The sequence below is a fragment of the Chamaea fasciata genome, unplaced genomic scaffold, assembly GCF_029207755.1.
Source record: "Chamaea fasciata isolate MVZ Bird 193981 ecotype frontalis unplaced genomic scaffold, bChaFas1.0.hap1 SCAF_6, whole genome shotgun sequence".
Classification (NCBI taxonomy): domain Eukaryota; kingdom Metazoa; phylum Chordata; class Aves; order Passeriformes; family Sylviidae; genus Chamaea; species Chamaea fasciata.
This window is the reverse complement of record NW_027094091.1, coordinates 23,465,994-23,488,309: the sequence shown is the minus strand read 5'-3', so window position 1 is coordinate 23,488,309 and position 22,316 is coordinate 23,465,994. Positions and strand designations below refer to the sequence as shown.

Genomic DNA, 22,316 nt, shown 5'->3' with positions numbered 1-22,316 from the left:
TAACATGCTAGTCACAAACTGCTGTTGTACTTACTTGATGGTTACTCTGTTTGATGTGTCCTGCAGATCACCAGGATCAAAAAGCTGAGATTCTTTAAGTCCCAGTTCTTTGCAGCCTCTTAAGAATAATATGATATTATCCTGAAAAGAGACAAAAAGCATAAAACCTCAACACCTTAAACTTTCCTTAACTGAAAAAGAAAATCTTACCATACCAACTTCTCCTTAATTCAATAACTGCTCGTGAACAGTCATACCATTAGCTACATGAAGAACCAAAGATATTTCCAGTCTCACAATTTAGGAAGTCAGTGTAAATTTTGTTTGAAAACCAGATACATATGAAACCTTTTTTTTTTTTTTTCCCAAGATATGTAACTACAACAAGCTTGTTGACTTGCTTCTTTTCAAGCACAGATGTTGGCAACTTTTTTAACTGAAAAAGGCCCAGTAATTTCTCCACCTACTGCTGGAGGCTGCCACACAACCTCAGCATGTTACAAAGCAGAAAAGGCAGGATTTTTGAAGGGAGCAGGAAGAATAAAGTAGATAAAAAAGCCCACCACCATTCAGGCAAGCAGTTTGTTCAGAAAACACTTTGCATGTCAGATATGAGCAAGCCAGTTACCATAACTGCTCTCCTGCCTCTCCATACGTAACTAGTCAGAACCACTGAGAAAAGAGATTGGTGCTTTCTCCTGAAATAAAAACCTTGAGGCTACACTTCACATGGCCACTGTCTCTAAGAAGAAACAGCACCAATTTTGTAACACTTCTCACGGGGGATTTACTCTTTTCAAAGTGTAAAAATTAAAAGTCAATAACTAAGAGAGGCTAAGTAAAAACTGATATAAGTCTCTTTCAAACAAAGACCAAGAAATGACACTTTGGTTTGCACCAAGGAGATTGAATCTGAATGTGTGCATATACAGTTAACACCGGCTTTATACTTATACATATGCATGTACACCACTCCCCTGTTACAGAACCAGCGAATATGCTTTATTGCAGGCCAGTAGAGAGTAAGTTTTTAGATATATACTTTTCTAGATCAGCAACTGCAATGGTAGATGCGTGGACAAGAAAAGATACAATGTACAGCCTGATACTCTTTGAGGAGTCTCATCTCGAGCCTACAGCTAAGCTGCCACATGCAGAGTTACAGAGGAGCAGAACCACAGCATGTGGTGGAGACCTGTTTTCATACAAAGTGGGAAGCAGAGGAGCCTGGTGGTGTTCAGCTCTTACCCACTCTGCATGACAGAGCAGGATTGGTGAGCAGGGCTCTCCCCACATCTGCTCCCAGGCCTTTCCTGGGGCTGGGGGACAGCAGCCCTGTTTGTTCTGCAGGCAGCATGCTAATCGCCGTGGCTCTCGGCGTGCCAACACTCGCACACAAAGCTTGCCAGCCACACCACAGAAAACACAGACTTGGAAATTCAGAGGAGTTCAAATCTCCCTTTCTTCCCTGGCTGAAACTTAACAGCTCTGGAGGGGAGCCAGGGGGGGAAGGAACAGCAGTTGAGAGAGGAGAGAGCCCATAACCCAGAGAGACAGCATCATTCATGACACGAAAAAAGATGCCTGTAAAATTTTCCATCTGGCTTACTGTTTGCATTATAATTTTTCCAACTGCATCGTGAATAACTCTTATGTTTAGTCTTTGATGGAGGACAGTTCTGGTCACTCTCAAATGGTTGGTGGCGCAATGTGTAAATCTAATAAATCGAATAAAAATGCAAAAGCATTCAAAGAAAGTTCCTAACAATATTTCCAAATTTAACAAAAATATACAGGACATAGAGGTCATAGTAACCAAATAGACTTTGAAAACAGTCAAAGGAGGAGGAATGTCGAAGACAACTAACTGCACCCATCTTTATGCCAGAAGTTCACATCTGAGTTATGATAAGCAGTAACAAAAACACCAGTTATTTGGCAGCCACGTAGTTTGGAAACTTGGTTCTTCTGCTGATGAACAAATGTCTACTTCTCAAAAAACAGCATCACCTACTCCTGCTTGGCTACATGCTTTTATTTTGATGGTCATCATATGAATAATGTTTGCCAAAATCACTAACACTATCACCCAAACAATTCCTCAGAAAGCTGGTATCTTGTATGGCACAAATAACCACACATGCCAACAAGATGCAATCAGTGAGCCTTGAAAGAAGTTTTTGCTTTTGCTCACAATCTCGTAATTTTTACTTCCCAATGGTCCTAAAAATGGCACTTTGTTGGAAAGGACTGCAGAAAAATCCAACAAAGAAAATGCTTTCAAGTGATATATTTACTCAAGGACACCTGCCTAGGCTGCCTAACTCCAAGCCAAAAATGTATCTCATACTACTGCAAAACTAAATTTTTCCTGATTTGCTCTAGTACAGATGAAATTCACATTTGTTAGTTCCATTGAGACACTGGAGAAAAGCACTCCTAAGCCACTGAAAGGAGAAAGGAGTCTTAAAGTTAAGACCCAGCTCCCAGCAAAGCTTTCTCTCAGGATTCCTACACCTTGCATTGACCAGGTACTGATTTCTTCAGTTCTCAGAAAATTTTGCTTTTATCTTTCAAGAGGATTTATTGTTCAGTGTCTGTTAGCTGCAACTATGCCTATTTTGTAGTCACCTAAAACGCCATTCTTTGTCATTGCTGAAGAAACTAAAGAAAGTAGAAAAAAAAATGGCTTACACGTAGATATAAAAACATCCTTACTTTAAATAGGTGCCTGAAAAGACACATTTAATGTGCCTGCCCAGCTCCTTACAACTTGGCAGAGTTAAATAGGTCATGCAAATGGGTCACACTGCAGGGGCAAGGATCTCAGGGTGGACAGCTGCTGTGCCTCAGCTAACAGTGATATCTTTTACAGTGGTCTCAGAAGACACACGACCAGAATTGGGTCCCTCTGGCAGCCCCTACAAGGCACTATCACACAATTTCCTCAATACATTAAATGGAGATGATACTGCTTTTCTCTCAGCATTACTTTCTGCAGCTGCAGTGTTGGAGTAGACAGAGTATTGGTCACTTGGTCAGCACATCTTTTCCTACAGCCCCATACGACCTGCAACTGTCTCTTGCTGGCTCCTCTTGGTTTTATCCCACACCACTATACAATCAAAAATATTTTTCTGGCTTTTGTCCCTTATACACACAGAGGAAGAACAAGCTGATAGGTTACAGACTAAATTTATTTTGTAAATTTTCACTTTAATTTTTATATGTAAAATTTTATGTCCCTATATATATATGTTTATATCAATCTATAAATTATAAATCTGTAATCTATAGATATCACAGATAGCTATAGTATTTTATCTATGCTTAATCTATAAAATGACAGAAGGTCTAAATAGGCTGCATAAAGAAGACAAATGTTTCAGTGTGGGGACAGACAGGACACAAACACAGGATACAGTGATAGGTTAAATCCCAACCCTTTTCTGCTTGCCTCAGCAGAGTCCTGACAGTTACTGTTACATCAGCACTGCAAACAATGTCATTTACTTGTAAGTATAGAAAATCAAAAATTACTAATGTAAATGTTTCGCTATACTTACTGCATTTCAGAAACAAAAAAATTAATCAACACACAAAGCTGCAAACTCCCAGGCAAAACCAGCCATGAACCAGTAAGAAGGGTGATGGAAAGATAAGACACCGACTCTTTGAGAACTTCGTCAGAAGGATGCATGGGAAGGAAGGGAAAAACACTCCTGCTCTCACAGCTACATGTCTACACCATCACCTTTCCATCCTTCCTGGTGTAAAATCTGACAGACTCACCTCTACAAAATAACTTTGCCAGGACAATGATCTGAAGATAATGCTGAGAGAGTAGGTGGTGGAGGAGTTACACCTTCGTGAAGGTGGAGGGAGGGAATGAGGCAGGGGGGAAAAGATAACACACTGCTCACTTGTAATTTTTTTTGATTTTTTGTTATGAATATGAAAAAAAAGTTCACTGTATAGCATTAAGTTTCCTCATGCATGAAGTGGAGCACAAAATCCTGAACTCTGTAAAAAAGCCCTCAGAAATTGGCAGCTGAGTAGGACAGACACCCTGGAAAGCCACCACAAATTCACACAGTAGCACTGCCAACACACAAGATAGTTCAAGCTAGCGAGAATGAAATATTCACAGCAGGCAAATTCTCTCCATAGGATCTGCTGATCAGATGCAATGGCAAACAGCTTGAATTTGGCCCACTTCCATTCCTTTCATCCGCCACAATACATACAAAACAGTCTCACTGTATTCGCACTGCAAATCGGTTCTACAGCTTATCACTGTGGAGCCATCGTTTGTCAGATGCTACTGCACGGCCCGGATCAGATATTCAGATAAACTTGGGGAAAATAAAAGCAAGCCAAGCTGTATGTCTGCAGAGAACACTAAATAAAATGCCAAATACATGCCACTTCTGCAAGCTGGAGATATTATTAGATTCCAGTAGCACTGCTCTCTGTTTTGCAGGACAGCTGCAGACAAACAGGTGGTCTTCTTCATTTCTGGAATGCTGATATTTTCTCTGCTTCAGAATAAATTAGAAGATCTCTAAAATAAAATTTAAAAAAAAAAAGAAAATTTCCAAACTGCTTTTCTGAGCAGTTTCCAACGGGCTCTTAAAAGCCTTTTGTTTGGTCTCAATGTTTCTTCCTAATTCCCGTATTTTTCCATTTTATGTAAGTAAATAGTGGTGATAAATTATCACCACTACATAAAAGCAGTGGATATTGTCTGGTTCACAGGTTCATAGAAATACTAAAATATTCAGTTCAAGTCCGCCAGGAAAAAACTTCTGCAAGAAAGGCTGGGAACTTTTCATATGTGTATGTGTATGTGTATGTGTATGTGTATGTGTATGTGTATGTGTATGTGTATGTGTATGTGTATGTGTATGTGTATGTGTATGTGTATATGTGTATGTATGTCTGTATATGTGTATGTATGTGTGTATATATGTGAATATGTATACCTACATATACATACATGCATGTATGTGTTACTATTTCTCCAATATGCTTTTCTGTGTATGTTTAACTACATACATATGTTTAACGATATAAATATGTGTGTGTCTGTGTTTTACTGTTCATCCAATATGTTTTGCTGTATATATATAATAAAACTACATAAAAGATTGTTTCTGTGGAAAACTCCAAATCAATAGATTTGGAAGGAAATGGATCATAGTTAGCACACATTCACTTCGAAGCTGAGGAAGGTTCATCTCCAGAAGAGTAAGGCTGACAGCACACCAGAACTGAAGGCACTTCCCAGAGCAGCAAGGGGAGACAGGGCTGCTTACATCCCAAAAGGATTTTGGCACACAATAGCCTCACCCACGAAAATTAAACGCTAGTGGGGAAAAAAATCCAGAAAGAGACGATCCCTGGGAGCAGGGTGGGGAAGCAGGACTTACCAGCCCGTCAGCCGGACCGACCCTCGCCTCCCCAGGGCCGGGGAGCCGCAGCCCCCGGGCTCCACCCACGGCAGCGGCGCTGCCCGGCTCCCGCCCGGGCACGGCACGGGAGGAGAGGCAGCACCGGCGGCGCATCGTGTGCGCCGCAAAGGCAAGAGGCGGGTCCAGAGAGTAAACACCGTGATGATCAGATTTAATCAGGAGGAGCAGGGCTCACCGGGCGGGCACAGCACTGCCCGGCTCCACAGGTAGAGCCTTCCAGCGCGCGCCTGAGAAGCTGGTGAAGGCTGCCTTTGCCAAGAAAGCCCAGCCTTTTTCTGCTTCTTTTTGGGCAGTCAAGAAGTAAAAGATGTGTCTCTTTCAATAACAGTCCTGCTCTCTTGTCATAAAGGCAAAAAACCTATAAAATGGTGTGAATAAATAGGCCATTTGGTACTGTACTTCAAGTGCACAAAACACACCAGAAACCCCAAACATGGCTCTAAGCAACCTTCAGGTAATATCTAAGTCTGGCTGAAGATAAAAATCAAAGAATCATAAAGTCATCAAGGTTGGAAGAGACCTTCAAGATCATCCAGTCCAACCATTGACCCAACACTGCCCCTACAACCTCTGAACCATTAAACCACATCACCCAGTGCCAGATCCAAGCGCCTCTTGAACACCTCCAGGGATGTGACTCCACCACATCCATGGGCAACCTATTCCAATGCCTGATCATCCAACAGAGAATTTTTTTTCCAACACCCAATCTGAATCTCCCGTCTCACCTTAAAGTCATGTCCTTTAGTCCTCTCACTGTAGGCACGGCCGAAGAGGCCAGCCCCCACCTCAGTACAACCTCCTTTCATGAACTTGCAGAGACCAATGCAGAGTCCACCCTGAGCTTCCTCTTCTCCGGGCTAAACAACCCCAAGTCTCTTTGGGTGTCTCAGTACCTGACTCCAAAGATAACTTGGCTGGAAGTGCCAAGGTGCTTAGATCCTGCTGCTCCTAATCAGGCTCACTAGGGCAAAAACCTGCAAGTGCCTAGAGCAAGAAGACAGTGCACAGCTTTGATGCTGCTATTGGTTGTATGAAAACTTATAATTCTTCAATAATGAGAATGGAAGCTGAGCAAAGGAGAGAACATGAGCAAGAGCAGACTTCAACCCAACAGGCAAAAGCAAACCACGGGAGGGTGGGAGGGGTGCACACAGCATGAGCACAAGGCTGATGCTATGACTTCACTAGTTAAGTAGGTCCTAATATTACTCCTTGCTACATCAGGTCATTATCCCTGAAGGCACAACTAAAACATTTAAACAAATGGGGCTCAGTCAACTTCTGTGTCTTTGGGGGAGAGAGCAGATGATGATCAGATGATGTGAACTCCCTCAGATTTGCCAAAACCAAGATACACCCTAAGATGGCTCTGTTTACAGCACTGAAAACAGAACATAGGCAGGCAGGGAAAAAACCCCCAAAACATTTCCAGGCTATTCACTGGCTCTGATGCTGATTAAATAACAGCCAGATGTCAAACAGATGTTAGATTTCATCAGGTCTTGAAGAGAGGGTGCCTATCTGATGCCATATTCTATGGTAACAGCCATATAACAGCCATGCCATGACCAAGAAGAAGATAACACTTCCTTTCCACCCCTTCTCTGCAGCTCACTCTCTCAGCTTTTTAGTACCAGATGACAGTGCTTGGCTTCTGAGGGCTTTGGTCTCAGTTTTATTACTTCTTCTGCTATCTACCTTTCATTATTTTTTTTTTTTTTGTAGATAAATTTCATGAAGAGCGGGGTTAAAAACAAGTTCTCATACAGTGAGTTGTATCCAAACACTCCTAGAAGCCTCTGGGAATTCACCTTGTAAACTGAGAGACGGATAAAAATGCAAAACCAGCAAAAACTAAGGCATGGTTCCTTTTGCTGTGATGGAAAGGACTGTTACTTATCTCACTCTGCCTTCATGGTGGGGCTATGAAATGGGTCAATACAAAAGTTATGTCAGAGTGGGTTGGGGAATGAGCTAGAGAAGAGACAAGAATGAAAGAAACATCACAACATCATGCTCTGAGGACAACCTGAGCTCCCCCATCTGTGGCAGCTACTTCTTATCCATCCTCCTGGCAATAGTTGTGCTGTCTGTCTGAGGGAGAGGAAGAAAGGTCCTGAAGACAAATTTTTCTTTATTATATGTCCTGAGTGCAGGAGTATGACTAACCTAAACACAGATCTCAAGGGTTTCAACCCTGAAACCACAGCTAGTGCCACAAGTTCCCTCTGGATATCCTCTGGGGAAACTGGACACTTTCCATTCTCAGCACATCCCTGCAGCTGCTGTCCCCACAAATGAGCTCTATAGCAAAATTTTAAAATGGGCAAGAAATTCAAAACTGAGGAGAACATGCTGTTTCCTAAGTTTGGTTTATTTGTGTGTTATAGTCCAGACCCAAAGTGTCAAGGAAAGTACAGAGTCTGACTATGGATTTATAAGCATTCAAAAGACAGCCATCCCAAACAAACTGTTTAAAGAAAACAAAAACACATAAACTTTAAATCTAAATTTTTAAGTCATAAGAACCATTACACCAGATATTGTGAAAACAAAATTTAAGTAAAGGAGACCACCAAAGAAACTAACCTGAGCATTAAATATGGAAGAGTATGGTTTGTTTTGTTTTTGTTTTTGTTTTGGGGGTTTTTTGTTTGTTTGTTTGTTTTTGGTTTTGGGTTTTTTTGCTAGACATAGTGTTAAAGCTTATCACTACATAAAAAAACCCCACAAACAAAAAAAAAAATATAGATAAATGAAGCTGAATTACCTCATGAGCAATACACCCAAAAGTTACACCCTAGGGTGGTCCAAAGGAACAGTACAAATAGCTTAATCTCCAACACAAGTCCTTCATGGTTATGTACAGTCATCAATTAAACTATGCAGTGCTGAATAAACCTGAGCCCTTACAGACTGCTGTCAGGACAACTGTGTGTTAAACCATGGCACAACAGATACTTTTTAAAAACTATTTATGTGTTCGTGCTAAGAGGGGTAGTGTGGTGGTAAAGATGATTACCAATGCGAAGCAAATATATGTGCCAAGATTTATTCCATGTTTTCCTTAATTATACTAGGAAGTCTAAAAAGATAGTACCTTTTTTTTTTTTTCACATAACCTGCCTTCTTTTCTCTGCCTGCAGAGTCCCAGCTTCACGGGATCCTTTTGATCACATTTGATATCCCAGGGCACTGATACCCAACACCTGCTTTCTATATTTTGATTTGACTGTAGAGAAAATAACCTTGTTTTCCAGGAAGAGCAGTGTTGACTATTCAAGAGACCCAGCTCCAGGAAACCGTCAGATTCAACTTGCAAAAAAACCCTTTAGGATGGAATGGGTCTTGCAGAGAAGAAAATGAGGAAGAATTCTGTGGGTCATGAGCCTGGTCCACCTGAAAAGGTGTGTCTGATTGTATTATTGTCTGACCAGCATCATCTATTATAAACCAGTACAGTTAACACAAAGCATAATCAGTGCATCCGCATGCAGCTTCAGAGATTACTATCTGAAAAAATACTTCTCAACCTGTGATCACTACTGACTGCTTTTATTTTTTCCTTTGTCATTACATCCAAAACAGGTGTCAAGGAAAAAAAAAAAAAATAAAAAAATGGAAACAGAAATGGGCAATAGTGAGAATTATACATAATGCTTTTCTGATACACAAGAACCTGATTAATTAGAAACACAAAATTGTGTTGGAGGTATAGCCTTAATTCTTACCTTCCCCATGTAATTTATCAGCTGTCTTCCCAATCAGGCACAGAAGCAGATTTCATCACAATTGTATAATCCCCAAAGGGTTTTAATGAAAATATGTGCATGATGAACATAATCTAAAGTTTCGTGACACCCAGCTATATTGGATCAGCTGTGCATTCAAAGTCAGAGAACAACTGAAATTTTCTAAAGTTTATTTTTAAGGTCCGAAACTGTAAAGGTACAAAAGAAATCAGTACCTAAAATTAAAATCAATATGACATCAAACTTCTAAAACTGAATTTATGACCACCACCTGGCAACTTCCTAACACTTTTTCTAATTGCAGTAACTACTCACTTCTAACATGACTTTACTTTCTTGCCCCTTTTTTGCTTTTACATGGTATGTTCCCTTCTGCTTAGTATATTAAGTAAAGCTATCTTCCATTTAAAGCCAGAAAATTGTAACACTTGTCAGTTGGACTTCTCTCAGTAGAGAGCAATCCACCTCAGGGATCAGGACACTTAGCATCCTGAGCTGCTGGAGGGCCTCTTCATCCCTCTGTCCAAGTACAACTGCTGTAGGTGGGCCTCAAAAGATGCAAGAAAGCTGCTTGTGGGGGCCAGGGGCCTGGCAGTAGCTGTTAAAATCAGACCAAATCTCTATTCCCCAAGGTAAACAGCAAAATAGTGAAACCGCCAAGGAGGACTCATTCCTGTTCAGTTCGTGACCTCTGCAAAAAACCCAACAAATTCCACTTCTCCTTTCAAACTAAACATCTACTCTTTATTGCCAAGGAATATGTTTTAATAATCTGTGGTGTTCAAGGCTGATAAACATCAGAAATCTTTTTGCTGCTGTTACATGATACCTGACACACATTTTCCCTCCACTCACAGCTTTGCTTTTTTATGCCAACATTACATAAAACACACTGGACTTCTTAAATGTTCATGTTGGGGTCTCCTTAAAACACTTCTAAAAGAAGCTGTTCAAGTCCAAAAACCACAATTTTTTTTTTAATTGGCTATTTCTACTGAATGAAGTTCCAGCACATTCCCCATGAAAAACCTACCTTGTTGTTTTTACTTCCACTGAAAAAATAAATAAAAAGCTTTCATATTTAGGTGTCTAGAATTACTTTGGTAAGGAAAAGTAAGGGGAAGAATATGAATAATTTTCAATTTTCTGCAAGTGAACTTTACAGACAATCAAAATATCTGTGCAAAAATATGCTCAGTAAATCAGGCTCATTCGTGACTTTGACCATATACAGTACAACAGTTTGAATTTTTAAATACTCCAATACTATATCCATGCGTCTGTTGTTTATTTCCCAGATATGAAAACATACATTTGGTGCCTAAATGCCATGGCCATAATTATCAGTGATCTTGAATATCTCCAGATTTGGTGGGGTTTTTTTATGGTAAATATTCATGGCAAGATGAGCTACCCAATAGTCTGGCAGTAATTTTTTTTCCATTTCTTTTCAGCCATCAGTAAGCCATCTCTAGATTCAAGAAACAGCATGACTATTCCTGAAGCTATTGTAGCTGCAAACCTAGATTGACTACACAGAATAGCCTACTTAAATTACTTAAATTGCTACTGTTCACTAAGTCTATAGTAGTCATGCAAGCATGCCTTTGAAGAGCCATTTGGAAATCAGGATTCATGGATTACATCTGGATGCCAGTGTAATTTGCAGTTGTGAGGACTAAGCTTTCAGGATGAATAAAATGTCGTACAATAATATAATGTATTTATGAGGCAGAATTTCCTCAAATTAATTGGAAGAGAAACAATGATTAAAGCAAGCGAGAAAGAAAAGAAAACTTCTTTAATATAGTGCATTGCTATTGCAAAGCATTTTCCCCAGCTCTTTCACAATGTCTTTGTTTTGGTTTCTCTGGACAGCAGAACAGAGGACGGGAAAGGATGTGTCTTCGTACAGGACTGATAATCCTGTTGTTCAGTTTTCTTCAACACATTAGAGGTCTACTACTGCAACACCCTCTCTCCCCTCAGAATACACAAAGCAACATGGGTAAGAAGATGTGTTCATCACAGGGATCACATCAGGTCTTTAGAAACAGACCAAAGCAGTGAAGATGGCAGAAATAGCTTGTCTTGTTTGTTAGTGAAGGGAACAGAAAAGGAAAACAAATCAGCTATCACTGATAATTTATTCTTAAACCTTCAGTTAATACCATATCCTTCGTCCTTGCCAGACCTGAGATAAACTTTTGTTTGTTCGAAGAGCCAATCATGGCTATAATTCAGCTTACCTGGGTATAACCAGTGGCTCCTGCTCACAACAGTCACAAATAAGGCCAGCAGAGATGTTCATGTACCATCAAATAACAAGATTCCAACTCTTCATCTGCTATTTCTGAAAATTGTTTCAATTTGAAGTCACATTAAAAAACGTAATAAAACTAAGCTGATGAGACTATATAAAGGAAAATGGTAAATTTAATGTAAATGTGATTTTTTTCCTTTCCTCAACAAAGGGCCAGGACTCAGAGTAGATCAGAGAGAGGTATATGCAGAGAGCAGAACCAGTAGAGAGAGTCTAGCAAGACTATCAGGCCAGGCAACAAAGACCATGAAAGCAGCTGTACTAGCTCCAGCACCAACAAAAAGCTGCCACCAAATTAGCTGATTTAAAGCACTGCAGAGTCCCAGTCCCCATCCAGCTCACGTCTCCAAACCACTCCCATAGGCACAGATTTCTGGAGAACGCAAATGTTACACATGGCTACCCCAAATCAGCTCAAGGCCAGCAGGACTTACTGGCTTTGGCAGGCACTTCTACACTGCCCTTCCTGGCAACTGGGGAATGCATTAATCAGACACAGGGCTGCCTTGCTTGAATGCACTGACCCAGCTGATGCTCAGCACTGTGCTGAAGTCAATCAACCCTTAAATCTGGAGACCGTACTAGGACCTACCTGGGGTTTTACAAGGTCAGCAGATGTAGCCCCACCCAAATACAAGGGCTACAGAGCTTTGCAACCAACTTAGGTGATGCAGGAACACTGCCCAAACTGCAGCACAGGAGTCCACCCACTCAGGAGGCACCAGACTCTGGTCACACATGTTCTGCTTACTCTTTGCGTACGTGCCAGCCAGCCCAGAGCTGCACAGGGCCTTCGGCATGCCTGTGACTGCAGAGACTGTGGAGAGTCAGCTAGCACCTGAGCAGCACCCACTTTCTGGGGCTTTTTGGCTACCTGGAAATCCCTAAATGTGCTGTGCTGCACTGCTAAGGCCATTTGGGCCATTTGCCCTCAAATGGGAAAGGCATTGGCATCAAGCTGCTCTCCTGCAAGAGCTGATGTGGCTGTCCTGAGCAAGGGTGAGAGCGGCCAAACCCAAGTAGACTGTTCAGTGAGTTGCCCACACCCATCCCACAGAGGTTATCCAGGGTTCTGCATTCTCTGGCATATCCTAAACTCCACCTTCCATTATCCTGATAGAGTAGTTGACTGTTTTTCCTCCTATTTACTTCCCATCCTCAGTCTGGCATTTTTATTTCTCCAACTTGCAAAGTCATAAAAGACAAGAATATTTCTATGCTGCTTTTCAAATAGAGTAGGTCATACTGGAAGGTGTGATGGAGAACACTGACCACAATCTTTGAAGTTCTTGGCATGTAATTTACTCACATAATAGTTTGTATTAAGGTTTAAATGCTGGATTTCTGGCATTGCTCATCAAGTTTCAGCCAAAGGAAAAAGAATAAGCAAGGTGAACTACCCTGGGGAAGATAAACCACCTGCAAGAATTTTTGACACAGGTGTGAGAACACCAAGAACTCTCAGTTCTTCAAAAAATATGTTAAGGTCTGGAATTCAAGGAGTTTCAGTTTTCTAGGATCATAATTTAGAAAGTAAATTTTAATCAGGATTGGGTGGCTCAAGAGATTGGGTAATAGTATTTTAAAAAGCAAGGGATTAATCTCTGATCAACCAGAGGGGAAGGACTAAAGAGCATTTAAGGTCTCAAACACCCCTGGGAACTAGCCAACTTAGTCTAATACTGTGGGTGCTGACTCTAGGCAGATTTTGGATTTTCTCACACACAGTACTCATGCTTACAAGTAGCCTCCTCTAAATTTCATTAGAACTATTCCATCATCCTCCCCAAAATTCTGCGTTAGTTATGCCTTTGAAATGCTGATGGCAGATAGATACTGAGTTTGCTGGTAACACTGTACTGACAAACACCTTGTTCCTCTCTGTCCCTTTTTGCTGCATCTATGTGTTTTTTCTTAATTACAAACTCCTGAAGGCATTGACTTGAGGTGCCATATAGCATTACAGGGAAGAGGAGATTCATATCAGTAAGTTGATACTTTGCAGGAAAACAGATTTTGGTCAGTGCTGACTGTCATTCAAAGTTCTGAGAGGTACAAAAATGGAGGCCAGGTCTGAAGATACAGGTCCTAACCTCCCTTCAAACTTCTCATGATATTGGACTGAATTTTGCTCTTCTGGGTTGTTTCAGATAGAATGTAAGAACAAGGAAAAAATGTTACCCTATTGCAGAAGATAAAGCATCACCCATTCTAAAATATTTCTACTAATACCTTGCTGACTCAAATTTTTGTTGGACTGCAGCAGTTGTCCAAGAGGATGTAATTATCTTGCTTCTTCCTTGTCTAAAATTCTAGTCCACTGACATATCAGATTCCACCCCGTCACTATTCAGCAATGTAAAAATAAAATACAGGCATGTACACTAAGGGACAAGTTCAATCCAGCCTGACTTCTCAAAACATACAGAGCAAAACAAAACTCAGTCTCCTGTGACAAACTTTTTGTCATGTTACTGTTTTTACGTCAGTCTGTCACTAAACACTGAATTTGGTTACAAATTTTATGTGTTCTTTTGGCCCACAACATTTACTTATGTACTTACTTTATCTCTTTAGAGGTTTTTGTAAGAGCTCTGACAGCACTCCCTGGGAAGCATTCTGTTTTATTTACCAGTTTGCAACTAGTTTTGCCAATGATTGATGCAATTCCTGCATTTGTTCATAATTTTCTGTAATATCAGAAAATACATTGTTTCCAATATACAGTATCAAGCCTGTAGTAGTAATTACTATTTTTTTAAAATCTGCTTGTATTTTCTTTGAAAAGAAACAAACAGTACAACAGAACAGCGTATCTGTATCTGGTGCATGTGGCACTCTCAGAACATTTCAAGTTTTCCTTTTCATGCAGCTGCTATAGTTTAAGAAGCAACTACAATCTGACCTCCTTAGGGGTAACAGGAGAAACTTAATGAAAGAAAACATCTAGGAATTGTACAAAAATAAAGGGTTTTTTCTTCTTCTGCAGATGTCAAGTGAAAGTTGCATGAAATATTTTTCTAGATCAAAAGTTGAGATATTTTATTAGCTGGTGCTACTGACCTGTGCAGACAGTCTTCTGGCACAATTTTCACAACTTGTTTACAGTATCACCTCAGTTATCTAGAACTTCGTGTTATCCCCACAAGGGTCAAATTCCTGACATGTATTAATTACACTGAAAATTGCCCTGGATTACTTGAAACCTCAAATAACTGAACCTATCCACTATCCTCCCTTTTAAATAACAGAGGACACACTGTATAGTGATGATAATACTTTACGGCTGATCCCTGTAACTCCAGAAATTAATACATAAACGGCACACTTCTTATCTAGCAGGTCTGCCAGCTTTGGTCTAAAAACCAGGCTTGAGAGGCAGAGAGCACTTATTGCATGGTCCTATTCACTGCTGTGGGCTGCAGGACAGGAGGAGATAGGAAGGACAGGAAGGTTAAAACCAAAAAACCACTGACCAGCATTCCTGATCCATGCACTGCTGGCCAAGGAAACAGACCTGCTTCACAGTTCAGCTCTCTTAAGTTGCCAAAATGACCTTGGATCCCTCCTGTAGTCAGACGAAGACTGGGTGCTGCCTGCACAGTAAGCCTATGTCCCACTGACACTTGAGCTTTCTATTGTGCTGCATCTTCTCGTGCCCATTACCAGCAAGTCAGACCTGCAGCTTCCCCCTGAAGGTACTCACCAAGCAGCTCCACAGGAACCTCTATAACTTCATCATATCACGGCTTGAATGCAAAGATGACAATTCAATGACTTACTGACAACTTAGGTAAGCCAACAGCAGGCAATAGCTCTAAGATCCCTAATGCTGTTGCTAAGCAGGAGTAGTAAAGTTAGGATTGGTTTTGGAAAAACCAGCAAGCCTCTTTCCAACTAAACTAGAAACAGTATTCAAAGGACAACAGCAACGAGGCAGCTTTCGTTAAGAAAAGGTATGAGAAATATCCAGGAACGCTCAGTAACACCCACAGGATTTGTTGGCTGTGCAGCCAAGCTACACAGCACCCATCCAACCCAACAGTTAAAAATGGCAAGCAGCAAGAGCATCAGCAGCCTGGCCTATCAGTTTAAAGCCTGAAATTTGTTGCCCCGCAACAGGTGCAAGGGTAAGTGTCACAATCTGGCACTCAGTCCGACATGCCTCCCAACACACCAACACCACTTTGGAACATACTAGGTCAAGTAACATCTCTTTAACAGTAAAAGTAGAACAAATAATACCAACATAAAGATTAAAAAAGAAGAGAAAGGTGAAGGGAGGAAAACATCATGTTTGCATTGGCCTTATGGGGTAACACAAACTTGGCTCTAAATTGTGCATGAGAACTACTACAATTCAAAGGAGAAAAGCTGAGGTAAAGAAATAGTGTAACAGAATGGACTGAAAAAAGCTGAGCTGAACTCAGTTAACACTTGGATGCATGCACACATTTAGTGAGTACAATACTCTCCCCTTATTGAAAAGCCTGAAAAGAAAACTCCCTTTCACACATCATGCAGTAATAAATCAGCATGCACTACTGCTCCAAAGAAAAATAGACATTAACCATCCAAGTAATAGTGCTTCCCACATGAAGATGAAGAGGCAGAAACAAACAGATACATGGCAATAATGAGGACTTTAACTGAAGGACACCACTCCAAAGAGCTAAGGATTGCCCCTGTATTGCAATATTAATTTTCTAGACCATTAGTTATATTGCTTGTCCATAAATGAATGTGCAATTCTCCTGCTAAGCTGTGGGACAGATTTGCACACGATATCACAAGGTTTTTCAGCTTTCAAAAGCTTAATAGTCAATTGTTTTGATGTCCCTCAGTCAGATAGTTCAGCCTATCACTGTATTTTCCATAAGCAATTAACTAAGCTGTTTCCTCTGCAGCATTAATTTTAACAGGTTTACAATAGTATCATTAGACCTCTGGACATTTAAGAGGAAACACATTACAATTGGAAAGTACCATGCCAAGCAGGAAGCAAATGGCTTTAATCCAGGAGCAGTGAGGAATGCAGAGACAAGGAGAATTCAGTGTCAGGTATTTCAACCTCTATGAACTCTTGACCACAGCACCAGACTACAGAATTTTACTGGGCTCTTAAACTAAAGAAATCACTTTGCATGGATCTTCAAGGCACCAGTTTTCCATTAGTTTGCCTTTTTGCTTGTTTGCTTTAAGTCAGGGAAACAACTGCAATGTGATCTTTGGAGCGAGACACGTTCCATCATCTGCATTCAGCACGTAGGCTCCTGCTAGCAACAGGCACATCATCTAAAATAAATCCACTTAAGAGTGCCCGGAAAGGTTTTCAGCATAGAAACAGTACGAACAGTTGCTAGCAGACATTAACTGCAATAGACTTCACCAAGTTGATTTGCAGCCAGGGAGGGGATTAGAGACAGCATTCTTCTGCCACCATCTTCAGCCCAAGGGCCGGGGTCACAACAGACTGTTGCTTGCTCTCTTTTCACAAGAGAAGGTCAAGGGAGCTTGAGCTTCCCTGGACCATTTTGAGGTGCCAATCTGTTGGTCTGACTATACTGTGAAAACTCTTCCGGCTTGCCACACAAGGACTTCTCAGGTTAAGGGCTTTTGGGAAGGTAACCTCCCTTTTCACACTTCCACTGCTGCTGTTATCTGGTTATCAACACTGATCTAGCTGTTCCCTGCAGCAGAGGCTACACGTCACTGAAAAAGACAGTTGGGGATCAGAGATGGTATTTATAGTGCAGACCTACAGACTCCAACCTGTGAGAGGCTTTCCAGAATTAGGGAGTGAGAGTACTACTAAGTGTAATTTTAAACACAGACAACCTTTAAATGAAGGATTTAAGATTGAGACTTTCCCAGGTTCCTGTGTCCTCTGCTTTTGGCCAATACCTTAAGGAGTGCATCAAAGTTTAAATTCTGTAGCTGCAGTTTCAGGACTATTTTAAACTGATGGAATGACACCTCTTTTCCCAACTTGGTGAGCCTCTTCTTCCTGTCCTGCCTGCATTTCTGTTCATGCTGTAAGATGAAGGGTATTTTTCAGCCAGGTCAGTTGCCCACTCCAGCTAATAAGGAGGCCATTGCTGTCATTTGTAGGAATGCCAAACGCAGAGTAGCTGAAAACAACCATAACCTCAGGTCTAGTTTTCTTTGCTAAGGACAAAAGCTGATATTTAGCTGATATTTATTTAGCTTCATGACATGGATAGCTGTAGCTCTGCATATTTTGTGTGTGTTGGCCTCAACACTTGCAGTACACCAGCTCACTGTGTGTTTTTACATCCCCCTTGCAAATTAATCAATTTTGCAACAGGAGACACACAAAAATTGCAGGTGCCTGGATACAACTGCAACAATGCCTCATTCCCCACAGGACACAGGCAACATTTTCACCGATTCAGAGCATCCAAGTCCTTCACTGAAAACTCCTGGAGATAGTACATGTCTTCAGAGCATGTGGTATTTGCCCAACTATCAAGAGAAGTCATAAGCTTCAACAGTGGGATTTGTTCTGAAGAGTATTAATCATTGCTCAGGAGGCTTTTTGTTTCAAAGATGGCAGCTCAAGGAAGGCAGTGATCCTTCACTAAGTGCAAATTCAAGCCATGTGGCAAATGGCATTTGTTTGTTAAACCATTATTTCTTCTGATACTTACAGATACTTATTCTTCAAAAGCTTGCCATTTCTGAAATACTAAACTCAGTGGCATTAAACCAACATAAGGCAAGTCATGGCTGAACTTGCAGAAGGACTCCAGCATCTGAATGCAAATCTAACAGCTATTCCAGTGGGCAGCCTACATTTTTCATGAGTACAAAATGAGCTCTTCCTGGAAGCCAGCTGCCCTCCCCAAACCAAGGAAAGACTGTCATTTATAGTAAAGGTTAATTCCATGATAAGGACAAGTTTCAGCTGCCTAGCATTATCACTTCAGCAGTAGCAATGTTGTCCTTTTTGCAATTTTCAAATGTTATCCCTGGAATCCTTCAGTTTACTAAACTTTCTGGGAAAAAAAAAGAGGTAAACAATCATTATTATGTTTTATAAATAACATCTTTGAGAAGACATTTGATAGCCCTAAACATGCAGACTCTTAGTTTTTAATCAAACGCTTTTTTCTAAAGCATGCTAAGGCTGGGCAAGAAAAGGGTGTCTCCATTCAGCAAAAAAAAAAAAACATTCAAAAAAGGACATCTTCTGCAGTGACCATCCTCTCTTGGTTTTATCACAGAAAAGGTTCCCCTTCCCTCCAAATTTGCATATTAATGTTCTAAATTATTCAGTGTGAATAAAGCTAATTATAAATCTACAGATTAAACTCACAGTTGTTGGGAGAGCAGTCTAAAATGAGGCTGTGAACGACATAGGAATGCTTGTGATATTTTTGTAACTGTTATTTATTATTTGTATTAACATACTGTCTAGGAGTCCTGGCCATGGAGCAGGACTCATGGGGTGAGGTGTTAGACAAAAACAGACTAACAGATGATCCTTGCCACAAAGAGCTTACAAGTATTATTAGCATTTGGCCAAAGCAAGTCCTGACACACTCAGCAGCAGAGCTCAGCAGGCTGAGGGCACAGCTTAAGCTGACTGTGAAAATGCTGCACCTTTGAATCCCAACCAGTCTAGTTTGGGAAGAGGTCTCAATAACATGACAAAGCTTGCATACGTCCACAGCAGCTATGGATCACAGCCATCCTTCACATGTGTTCTGCAAATATTTACTCATCATGGCTGGTGCTGTTCTGACCCAAAAAGAAAACTGTTCAAGGCACCCTGGGTACTGAGAGACTTCATCTTATAGCAGGGGACAAACTCCTGGACACTGGCAGAAAGGGCCAGTATCCTTAGCATGACAAGGAGTGGCCCCAGCCAACAAACAGTTTAGCTTATTGAGTGCACTGTAAGCACTCCAGCCAAGGAAGCATCCGGAAGATGGGACTTTAGGGCCAGCAGTGAGATTGGTCTGCCAAAGTCGTGGCTGAGTTTTGGCTGGGGCCAGTGGTGCAGGAAGCACACAAAAACCCCTGAGGGATCAATAATAGGCAATTTGGAAACGACCAAGGTTCTTCTCTTCAAGTTTCACCTCCAGCCATCAGAAACACAATGCTGCAGCTGGTATCTGAGGGAAGAAGTGATTGCCCATGGACGTTAGGGACAGCTCATGAGCCATACAGAGGTGGTGAACATGAAGACTACTAGGAGCTGGCTGAACTCACTTCTCTGAGGGTGTGTGTTACAACTAAATGCAGCTCGGACCATCACAAACAAATAAATAAGGCGGGGTCATTTACCTCCCTTTGCTTTGTTTGTTTGTTTTTCTATAGTACATGCCTTTTATTAATTTCCTATTATTTCAGTCTCTCTTGCATGAACACATCAGTTTATAGTACAACTTGGAAGCCAGGCAACACAGGCTGAATCCAAGTGCAGCAGTGAAATATGTCTCCAGTACGTTTGCTGTCGGATCAATTATTAGTTTCCAGCATCAAATGTTTGAGAGTTTTGGAACCAAACCCAACACAGCACAGTAAGCAGAGCCATTTTAAACAATAAAATACTAAATGAGATGCCAGCATTTTATCTTCCATTTGTATTACTAGTCTAGATGGCAGGAGAGCAATGCTTCCTGGACAGCATTTGTATGGTTAATTGGAAGCAATAAAAACCTTCAATCCAGTGTAAAAAAGAAAAATAGCTGAATTTCCATATAGACTTTTAGTTTTTATTTCTTTGTATCTCATTTTCCCCCCAATACTTCTTTTTCTGTGCTTCCTGCCAAATTTGAACTGATGGCTGTTTTCCTCTTCTGCGATGAATTAACTACAGCTTCACTGCAGATTGTTCCACACAGACTCTGTTCACAAACAATGTGGTTAAGAAACACCTGTTAGTTTGTTTTTATATTCTTTGTATAACTTAGAAATGTTTATGAACACAACATACAGCTAAATTCATGAAACAGGAATTTTATACAGTAATTCTGTCCAGCTCAGATGACACCGAAGGCAAGAAAATCTAAATGAAAAATCAATTTGAAGGCAGTCTAGAAATCTAGGGAAGTAAAAAACCCAAACAACACAAAGAATACAAGGGCACAATACTAACCATTATTTTTTTAAAGGATACTCTTGCTTTAGTGAAGAGATTCATTATACATTACAGTATGTGATGAGCCAAAGCACACAGAGCTGCTCTTAACTGCTGGCCAGACCATAAATATTGCATTAGTCAAACATTCAGATTTCAGAACCAAAAGCAGGCACAAGAGTTGTAGAGAAACCAATTACTATTTAGCAAGGAAGATCCACAGAAAACATGGCAGAAGGTTTGCACAGTATTTTGCTATGCTGTTGACACTTCGTCTTCCGTCAACATTCACAAAAAAGCCTTTGGAATGTGGGTGCCAAGAACTTATTGTTTTTAGTTAGTCAGGAAATTTTGCTTCTGTTTACTTCACATGTAGCACAACGTACACAGCAACTTTTATGAATACAGTTGTGCTTGGAAATGATTATGTTCAGCAGAGAATAGTAGTACAAAACAAGGAAACTGAAATTATCATATATTATGAATCTATATATTAAAACAGAAGCAGGTTTATTTCAGAAAGTACTACAATTAACGGGAAAACAATAAATTTAAAAGAAGAAAACAAGAGGATAATTTTTAAGAAAAAAAATTAGTAACAAGGAGGTATGAATGAAAAGAGACATAAAAATAATGCACATCTGTTGAAGTTTTGTGTATTTCTCTATCTTAGCTAATTATTTTTAACTCTGTGAAACACACTATACTTTATTTGGGTCTTCTAATTCTATTTTGAGGTTCATGCCTCCATCAAGAAACAAGATCTCATTTGTTGAATTTAATTAGTAGCGCAAACTCCTGAAAGGTAACATGATGACATTTCTTTGAAATAACATATAAGATAAAAAAACCCCAGACTTACAATTTGTACAATATTACAGCATAAGAACAAACTACCAGCACCAGCAGACAGATAGATGTTCTTAATAAGGGTAATAGCAAGCTCTCAGGGAACACTTTGCCAAAAGAAACTTCCTGGGAAAATAATGAGTAAAAAACCCAACCCTACTTTCAAAGGAACAAGCTTTCTCAAGCAGCACATTATGGCTCTGTTCATCTTGGTGCAATAACCATGCAACCAGGTGACTTCTGCAGGTCTATTTTTTCCAGTGCTATATCATACATATGTCACAAAGTTAAGGACCATACACAAACTGAAAACTGGATGCCACAGTAAACACAGTAGTGCTGAAACATGAGCCAAGAGCCAAGCTAAAGTTCATCTCTCCAACTTTGTCTTGACTACTTCCTCCTATTATATGTGAGAATCGTTCACACAGCCTCTGAAGTAAGTGTCTGAGCTCCTGTGGGGATTGTTCAAGGAACTGAAGTAATGCTATAAACTCCCCTAAATCCTGTCAAACAAAAGATAAGGCAGAGACCTTTTACTTTCTCACAGTGACATTATTCAGGGACAGGAAGCAAAAGCTGGAATCTTTTTAAGGGAAAAAGAAAGTCAACATACAGGTTAGTATTATAGAGCAAAGCTTATCTATGGTGATGCTGCTGATTTTTTATAGACTAGATAATAAGGTATAGAGGTACAAAACTGCAATTAGTAGAAACCTTAAAAATTAGTTGCATTCACTATGAATGTCATACAAAATGAAAAAAACAAACAGCAACTCATTGAAAAAATTGCTGGTTTTGTAAAA

General features: G+C 40.4%; 1 protein-coding gene across 1 annotated transcript in view; it reads right to left on the bottom strand.

Annotated features, from left to right (window-relative positions):
* The window catches only part of LIMCH1 (LIM and calponin homology domains 1), a 173,982-nt gene that overhangs the window by 72,742 nt on the left and 78,924 nt on the right, over nucleotides 1-22,316 (bottom strand). Inside the window, exon 4 of the mRNA XM_066185667.1 lies at nucleotides 35-141. Within this exon, the coding sequence (XP_066041764.1) occupies nucleotides 35-141 (107 nt within the window). The remainder of the gene's footprint in view (nucleotides 1-34; nucleotides 142-22,316) is intronic.